The 9,242-nt window shown below is 35.6% G+C and overlaps 2 protein-coding genes and 2 non-coding genes across 5 annotated transcripts; 3 read left to right on the forward strand and 1 right to left on the reverse strand.

The window, feature by feature from the left end:
• Positions 1–1,671: 1,671 nt before the first annotated feature.
• On the forward strand, positions 1,672–5,381 carry LOC141637203 (eukaryotic initiation factor 4A-9-like). The gene is made up of 5 exons (XM_074446770.1): positions 1,672–1,875; positions 3,294–3,360; positions 3,476–3,582; positions 3,870–4,300; positions 4,566–5,381. The coding sequence occupies exons 2-5, from the start codon at positions 3,296–3,298 to the stop codon at positions 5,199–5,201; spliced, it is 1,239 nt and encodes a 412-aa protein (XP_074302871.1). The 5' UTR covers positions 1,672–1,875; positions 3,294–3,295; the 3' UTR covers positions 5,202–5,381.
• On the forward strand, positions 2,131–2,237 carry LOC141637350 (small nucleolar RNA snoR98). Its single transcript, XR_012541734.1, has one exon. It is a non-coding gene; the product is annotated as a small nucleolar RNA snoR98 (small nucleolar RNA).
• LOC141637351 (small nucleolar RNA snoR98) lies at positions 2,379–2,486 on the forward strand. Its single transcript, XR_012541735.1, has one exon. It is a non-coding gene; the product is annotated as a small nucleolar RNA snoR98 (small nucleolar RNA).
• A 510-nt stretch (positions 5,382–5,891) lies between the features above and the next one.
• LOC141637208 (uncharacterized) lies at positions 5,892–7,021 on the reverse strand. 2 transcript variants are annotated; one of them, XM_074446772.1, is made up of 3 exons: positions 6,813–7,021; positions 6,373–6,658; positions 5,892–6,192 (listed from the first exon to the last, which is right to left on the reverse strand). In XM_074446772.1, the coding sequence occupies exons 1-3, from the start codon at positions 6,960–6,962 to the stop codon at positions 6,179–6,181; spliced, it is 450 nt and encodes a 149-aa protein (XP_074302873.1). In that variant the 5' UTR covers positions 6,963–7,021; the 3' UTR covers positions 5,892–6,178. The 2 variants fall into 2 exon arrangements, with proteins under 2 accessions (XP_074302873.1, XP_074302872.1); XM_074446771.1 differs by having other exon boundaries at positions 6,775–7,021.
• Positions 7,022–9,242: the final 2,221 nt, after the last annotated feature.

Consider the following 9,242-nt stretch of genomic DNA (forward strand, 5'->3'; position numbering starts at 1 on the left):
CAAAGCAACACGGCTGACCTAGGAAAAGCATGTCACTATCAGTGCAGGATTTCTGTTGTTTTATTGCAATTTCCTTTAAATCATTTCGTCATCATTGTAAAATATTTCCAGTACTTTATTTATGTCCTAAGAACGAATCCTGGCCCTTGGATGAGATTTTTAGGTTAAAGTTTGTAACAGAATTCCAATAGAAAGGCCTATATAAGGACCTCTCCTCCAACTGCATTGAGGCAGCTTTTGATGAATATTAAACCTGAGTTTGCTCTCAAATTTAAATCTCTATAACTTGTGCTTAGTCTGTAGTAAAGATTCAGGCCTGTTAACATCTTATGCTTAGATTGTAGGTGTTCAACAAAGTATGTTAGTGAGGTTCATTTAATCCTGTGCTCAGACTGTGGGTTGTTAGGTCTTGCTGTTAACTTGAGTTGGTCTTTATCTGTGCTTGGATGTGATAAATTCCAGTTTAAGTTGTCCAAATTGTTAGCTTGCTTCCCTGTGAGTATTCTGTGGGATTTGAGTTGATAATTATATCCCTGGATCCTTGATCAGTCTCAAACATCAGTCCTGTGTCAGTTGTCTGGTTTCCTTTTGCCAGGCAGTCTTAATTAATTTACCAAAAATACTTAGAATCCTTCAAATCTCTTGAAATTTTAGTCAGGGTTAGTTTATTCATTTAGCCAGCTTGTCACCAATTTTCATGATTTAGCTGGTCATTTGGTATTTTTAGTCAATTTTGAAAGTTCATTACATCTTGAGAACATCAGGTCAGTCAGGCTAAGTTAAAGTCTCAATCTTTGTGTCAGGCCTGGGGTTTGACACTGCATAAGGCCGTAAGGGTTATAAGTTGCAGGCTTGGGTACGGGTTGGATAAGATGGCCTCACATTTTATGAGTATTGTGCAAAAGTTATCCATTTTAATTAATACATGATTTGCACGGGCTTAAGACTAATTTTATGTTGTTCATATGATTCCGGAAAATGTTATCATATATTTTTTTAGTGATATTATAAAAGTCAAATTTCGTAGCCAAATTTCGTGTAAGTTGGTATAAACACGTTCATATAATCATAATTAAATATTAGTTATCAATACTTTATTAATAAATAAATAAGTGTTTCAATAATAATAATTTAAAAAAGCAAACTCGTGCAATTTTCACGGGTTATTGCACGGGTTTAAAATATTACTAATCAATCCATGTATTTCATTGTATATGAGCTTTTTAAAAGACTCTAATTTAACCAATTAATTGACAAGCTTTAACATTGTGATGTTACACCATGCGGAAAGAATTATTTTTCTCATGTTAATTTTATTTTATACACGCTTACGCTGTGTAATTTTTATCGGATTATTATTCAAATTAATTTATATAGGCCCAAAATGTATGCCTTCGTAAATTCATTGAGGTTGTACAAGCATAATTAATTTTTAAGATAAATAATAACTGAAACAATAATTTTGAATATGACTTCCTAGAAAATGTAACTATTATGGATTTATGTTTACATAATTGTATCAGAACAAAACTCGAAATAACAATTGCACGGGTTTAAGACTGGTAAGATAGAAACATAATGCATTGAAGTTAGGAATTGAAGAGGGGTGTTATTTGACCCACCAGTATGGATTTGAAGACGAAAATAGCGATGTTAAGAGATTGGATTAACACAGAAAAAAAGCAAAGTGAAATAATTGGGAGGCCCAATCCGGCGAAAGAAGAGAAAGCTAGGGCATAGGAAGACGCCACCCTTTTTAAACATGAAAAAAAGTTGCCTCTTCCATAATTCTCTCTCACTTACTATCACGCAGTGCCCCTATTGAACCGCCGTTATCTCTCTTTCTCTTATTTCTCAATCCATTTCCGCACTCAGGTTTACTCTCTTCATTCATCTCAACCCATTTATCTTTCTACTTTACTTGTATGCTTACTCTATTTTTTTTTTTTTTTTTAATTTTTTTTTATTTATACATGTTGATTATGTTAAAAAAGGGAGTTGACTTTGTATATGCAGATTGTTTTTTTTTGTACGATTTCAGCTCATCTATACTTGTCATTTGTTTTTTTTTTCCTTATTTTCTGGAGGAGAGGGTGTGAGGGATATCTGATGATATAATATCAAATATGGGATATCTGGATGCTCCTTTGATATTTGTTCTCCAAATATTGAAATCAGGATTTAATGCTTGTGCTCCTTTCAATGGAGTTATCAAGTTTGGCTTTTCTGTAACATTTTCTTTTTCTCCACTTTCGTTTAATGTAGAAAACTCATTCAAATCAGGATTTAATTGCTTGTATTGTTTATGAATAGTTTCATCCTTAATGCTTTGGAGGAGTGGGGCTCGGGATATCTGTTGTTGATCTTTTCAAATATTGGATATCTCGCTACCCCCTTTAATATTTCTTTTCCAAATATTGAAATCAGGATTTAATGCTTGTGCTCCCTTCACTGGAGTAATCAAGTTTGGCTTTTCTGTAACATCAGTTGTGTGTAAAACTAATTACATCAGCTGTTGTTTTTGGTCGTTTCTATTTCTATCAGCGTTCTTGCGATGTGGAAATTTGTCAAGGGAGTGTACTGTTGTTTCTCTACTTAATTAAAGTTTATGAACTGTTAAATAAAACCTGTGTTTAAAACATCAATGATTTTTAGCTTTCAACTTCTATGCTTTTGCTTTTTGTAATGCTTAATGTTTTAGGCTGTAATGCCTAATTCGTTGTCTTTTACTCATTAAGTTACTCACATACCGTTTCATTTTAGCCCTCCATAATGTTCACTGTTATCGAGCGTGGTATTTTTTTATTTTAATCAGACAAATTTTTAACTAACATATAAATGTATGGAATTCAATAACAAGGCAAATAAAGAATATGTATTGAGCTGAACCTGAAGGAGTGAGTAATATTGAAAAATCTGCATTACATAACTAAACATTCCCTTTCCAATGTTTTTTATTGTGCTGTGCGTGCGACCAAATTAGGAGCATCTGACTATTATTTTCTCTGCTTGATTAGTGGCGGAGAAAATACTCTATCAGATAATATACTGAAAGATGCTATAGCAAATGGTGCCTCTGGACATGCTCATTCCTTAAAACCTATGGAATTTTGCATTTTCTCGTAGATTCCACATCTTATTGTTATTACTATGGAATTTGACCTCCCTAAACAGCTAGACCCCGTTTAGCTGTTTAATAGAGTATTGAAGATGTTTATTCTATATTTCTTTCTGAGAGAAACTGTGAACTCTCTCTTTTACACTGTTTTTTTAATTACATTTTGTACATGCAGTCATGGCTGCTGCACCAGAAGGTTCCCAATATGATGCACGTCAGTATGATGCAAAGATGACTGAATTGTAAGAACCCGTGGTTTTACTTTGTATAATAAACTTTCTGTACTTGCACCATCTGGTTATAACCACCTCACCTTTTGACAACAATTTGATCCCTTGTATTATGTTTACTTTGCAGACTATCAGCTGATGGTGACGACTTCTTTACTACATATGACGAGGTCTCTGATAGCTTTGATGCTATGGGATTACAAGAGAACCTGTTAAGAGGAATTTATGCATATGGTAAAGTAGAATTGTCAAAAGTTTAAAATGACTTAGTTTATTCTGCGACATTTAATTAATAAAAATTGTATAAAATCCAATAACGAAGCAGTTAGGGGGTAGATTGATAACGCTCACAAAATACTGTGTGAAACAGTCTTTTAAAAAATGTGTTGAATGCTTACTTATTTCCATCTATCTCATGTACATGCTGTGACTTATTTCCATCTATCTCATTTACATGCTGTGTCATACTGTCAACCTATCTCGTTATACTATTTTATCACTAAAGAATTTCAGTTTTGCAGGTTTTGAGAAGCCTTCTGCAATTCAACAAAGAGGAATAGTTCCATTTTGCAAAGGTCTTGATGTTATACAACAAGCTCAGTCTGGAACTGGTAAAACAGCTACCTTTTGTTCTGGCATCTTACAACAACTCGATTACAGCTTAGTTCAAACCCAGGCCTTGGTTCTGGCACCAACTAGGGAACTTGCTCAGCAAATTGAAAAGGTTATGCGAGCTCTTGGTGACTATCTCGGGGTTAAGGTCCATGCTTGTGTCGGTGGAACTAGTGTCCGTGAGGATCAACGCATACTTCAAAGTGGTGTGCATGTTGTCGTTGGTACCCCTGGTCGTGTTTTCGACATGTTAAAGAGGCAGTCACTTCGAGCTGATAGCATTAGGATGTTTGTGTTGGATGAAGCTGATGAGATGCTTTCCCGCGGGTTCAAGGATCAGGTACGTTGTTAAGAAGCTGATTGTAATTTATGATATCAACCTCTTGAGACATTTTGTTGGCATGATTCTCTCATATATGAGATGGTTGCATCATAAGATTTATAACTAGATCAATCCATATTAAGGGATAAACTTTTTCTTGATTTCATTTTTTAGTCGGTTATTTGGTTATATGGTTGGTATTTTAGATAGTTTGGCTGATCTCATATGATAATTGCTGAGATGGATTTTTTTTTATATATGGATTCAATTTAAACTTCTACAGATCTATGATATTTTCCAACTCTTGCCTCCTAAGATTCAAGTTGGAGTGTTCTCTGCAACTATGCCACCAGAGGCATTGGAAATTACCCGAAAATTCATGAACAAGCCTGTTAGAATCCTTGTAAAGCGCGATGAACTTACATTAGAGGGAATCAAGCAATTCTATGTGAACGTGGACAAGGAAGAATGGAAGCTTGAGACTCTATGTGATCTGTATGAAACCTTGGCTATCACTCAGAGCGTCATTTTTGTCAACACGAGGCGCAAGGTGGACTGGCTTACCGACAAGATGCGAAGCCGTGACCACACAGTGTCAGCCACTCATGGTGACATGGACCAGAACCAAAGAGATATCATCATGCGGGAATTTCGGTCAGGCTCTTCCCGTGTTCTTATCACCACTGACCTCTTGGCCCGTGGGATTGATGTGCAACAAGTGTCGCTTGTGATAAACTATGACCTCCCTTCTCAGCCGGAGAACTATCTTCATCGTATAGGAAGAAGTGGGCGATTTGGGAGAAAGGGTGTCGCCATTAACTTTGTGACAAGTGAAGATGAGAAAATGCTTGCAGATATTCAAAGGTTTTACAACGTAGTTATTGAAGAGCTTCCTGCTAACGTTGCTGATCTCATCTGATAAGTCATTCTCATTCCTTCATGAAAGTTGACACCGTTCTTTTCACTCACTCCCTTCAATCGTATCTGTGACGAGCTTTTGAAATTTTACCAAATTTTAGACAGTGAATTCATTCTTGTTATATGACTGGTTGTTTAGCCATATTTCACATCCGTGTAATGTTACCGACATTCTTTTGGAGTTGCTTGTTTTTATTTTTCTGTCATCTTGCTCCAGGGGGAAGAGTGGGTGTCGGCTTGTTGGTAAAGGTGTAAGTTGGAAAGTACACTGGGGGATTACGGTTGGTACCTTAAATTCATACTAAACACCTTCTAAGGCTCGATATACTTTCATTCCGATTATTTGTTTACCTTTGTTTTTGGTTTTGGTTGATGATAATTTGCTACGTGTGCTTTTGGCCCAAAGACCTAGAGATGAAGAGACAATTTGTAGTAATTGTTGGAGATAATTGGACAATAACAAATGTCAATGACCAAAGTATTTATCACGAATATCACCAATATTGAAAAGTTAAGAAATGAATGAGCCACCCAAAATAAAATTAATAATTGAGGCTACATGTTTTTGATATAAGTTTATGAACTTTTCTCCTAGTATTCTGTGATGAAATGCCTAACTGGGGTTGGTCTGCATTTTTTGTTGTTAAGCACTCATATTCGATCTCGTGGATAGACTTAGTCGAATGAAAGTTGGAGACTAGAAAGTCGACAATGGCGAGTAAACCTGTATAACACAAACTTCCTGCTCAACATAGATGATATACAAGGAAAGAGAATACCATATACAACTATACAACCCTTTTCAAAATTGCCTTGAACAAAGAACAAGACTAACTACAAGTGACACTTGGAAATAACTCACCGAGTAATGTATGCTCTTAAAAAGGACTTATCTAATGTCATCCCTGCCATGGCTCCAATTCTATGACTTAATTTCTTGTCGTAACATATTAGTTCGAGTGTTGACAATTAAATTATTTATTCATGCTCACCTGCAAATCAAATTGTCAAAAAAATAGTCTTCAGTATAACCGAAATGCTAATCCTTTATCTTAAAAGAACTTTGGCTAGTGCACACAAATAGTCTAGGACGCATATTCGAAATAAAAACTGTGTCTGAAAGACTAATAAAGAGAAGAACGAGATAGGCAAGGGTGGCGATCAAAACAAACCTTGAAAAGAAGAGGGCACAACATAAATGTGCAAGTTAACATGGTTTGGAGGAAGTGCCAAACGCATTGGATAAAGCTTTCCATTCAAAGGACTGCGCATACATAATATAATGTCAGACAATCCCGTCACTTCCTCTAGACATTGACACAGTTCCGTCACCCCATTCCCTGTGAATACTAAAGACAGTCCCTCATCTACTTTCTCGATATTTTTGTCATCTTGAACAATGTTGTAATGAATGATGCGACCTTTATGCTTTACGTCATCAACACCAAGTTCTCCTGACTGCAATTGGAATTGGGCATACAAATAAGAACCATTTTTAGTATCAATCAAAACATGAGCTATATAAATGGATGAACATAATGAATACAATTGCAAGTAGAAAGCCGAAAAATGACCTTGGATATAACAGTAGAACCATGCCTTTTCAACCCACCTGCATCCTCATCCTCTTCAATTTTTTTAATCTCCTGAACCTTAGGATAAACCTGAAGTACATCCACCTCCCAACGAATCCAATCTTGAGTATGACTACTACTAGGCACGTCATGAGTGATCGAGTTTCGCCAAGGCGGGACCCCACCATTCGCCCTCAAGAAGTTCCCATACCGCGTCTTAAACTTGACTTCCATCCCCTCTCTTATTGGCTCCCACTCTATGGACGAGTTAAGACTTGTTGGTGTAGTCTGTTTCACTTTCTTACCGGTCATTCCTAGTAAGAACTCGTCGTCTGTGGCTGTCAAGTACTTGTCGTAGCTTGACTCTTTGCGAACCCGTTCTAGTCCTTCGACAGATTTTACGTACTCCACGCTCCAACGTGCGCGCCTTGTTTCCCCCTTTCGTGCTTGAATCACATATTCCTCATTGTCATCCGCTACTAAGTACTTGCCATGCTGGCTTCTCAGACGGACTGTTCTCGCGTTCCGGAATAATTCCAATCCCCCCTGAATGACAATCAATTTTTTTGCTGAGCTAGACTAACGATTAATTGGGACTCATTTTATTCAAACCTTGGCATTCTTTTGCATTATGCTATGCATTTCAATTTTCAACCGTCAAATTTAATTATTTTTATTTTATATTTTTTTCCCTCTTTCTATAAACATTTCAATTTTCAACCGTCGAATTTTCAACTGTTTGGAGTGTACTTGTAAATCTTTTGCTTCTTTCAATTCCTTAATTAGCCTACTCCAAACAGAGTTTCAGAATTCAATTACAAATTCTCACTTTAGACGAATATTATCCGTTATTCACAATAAATTTCCAAATCAAGTATCTGAATATATAGTTTCAATTACTTTTGTAAATCCAGTTATTATTAAACTCGATCTACTCCCTCAACCGTAGGCTGCTTAATATTAAGATGTACATCCCTCTCATGGAAGACTAGCTGAATTCTTTTGATAACATGATGCAACATCCAGGTGACGCCCTGTATTAAAAGTCTTTGAGGAGTACCAAATAACGGTACACCCCCAATCAATAATAACGTTATTCGTAACTAACTAAGCATAATTTAATTGGATTTAAAAAAAAAAGACTTTTCATTTTATAGATAAGGGTATGGTAAGTCTGTAACATGTTACACCGGAAGCATATATATATATATATATATATATATATAGAGATTGAATCATGTGAGGCACCCTTCTTAGGGTGAGGCGGCTGGACCTATCTCTACCATCCGATCAAAAACAAATGAATGCACAAGATTATGCCACATGTCCCCAACCAACACCCCATTTAACAGACCTTGAAATCGTGTTACTCTATCATTTACTCACTTCACTTTCTCTCTCTTCAACCCATCTTTAGCTCGTTCTTCAACTCGTTCTTCAACTCGTTCTTCATCTCGTCTTCATCTTCAGCTCAGCTCCGTCTTCATCTTCACACTTCGCTCGCCATCTTCTCATTCAGCTTATTACCGCCATTATCATCGAGCTTCGTTCACCATTATCATCCAAAATTAGGTTATTTCTATCAATTAATTTTTCTTTCGATTTACACCGATTCAATTTAATTTAATACATTTTCGATCAACTATTATTATTGAATTGTTAATGGAGAATATTCAGTGTTATTGTACTGGTAATCTGGTATTACATTAATCCTTGTTGAAATTTTGGATAAATTAATTTTGATGTGAAATGTAGCTGTGGTGTGCTGCTATGTGTTTCGGATTTGTTCGTTTTGAGTATACTGTTTGCTTGAAATTCATGTCAGTTTCATTCTAATTTCGATCATATGATACAAGTTGATTATTTGATCTCTGACTGTGGTAATTTCTTTTGAATTTATGATATTTGATTTTATTTGTTTTTTCGTTCTATGATTATATGATACAAGTTGATTATTTGATCTCTGACTGTTTGCATTCATGTGCAATTATGTTGTTTGTTACACAGATTTTCACTTCTGTCTAGCCTTAGTAAATGATGTCAATTTGTGAAGTAAACGATTATCATGAGGATAGAAAGGTCTAAATTGGCGTCTATTTGCTTTGTTTAAATCATATTGCATCCGCTCAAGCCAATTCCATACGTTTGTTCTATGTGACTGATTGCTGCAGGTATGATGATAGATATGTCATCAGGTGGTTGTAGTTGTGAATCTAGGGTTTCTGGTAATATGATTTTATTCCTCTTCTTTCCTCAATTATTCTGCTTGTTTTCATCTCTATGGATTGATTGTTTTGGATTTTTTTACTGTTTTTGTTGTTTATGGGGTAAAAATTCCAATTCAAGCAAATTATTTAGTTACTACTGTAATTAAATAATTGTGGGAAATAATATTGTCGAAAGTTAATTAAATTGCTTGTATTACTCGCTTTGTGAGAGTATAATTAATCGGTTTATCTAACACAAGC

The sequence above is a fragment of the Silene latifolia genome, unplaced genomic scaffold, assembly GCF_048544455.1.
Source record: "Silene latifolia isolate original U9 population unplaced genomic scaffold, ASM4854445v1 chrun_scaffold_16, whole genome shotgun sequence".
Taxonomy (NCBI): domain Eukaryota; kingdom Viridiplantae; phylum Streptophyta; class Magnoliopsida; order Caryophyllales; family Caryophyllaceae; genus Silene; species Silene latifolia.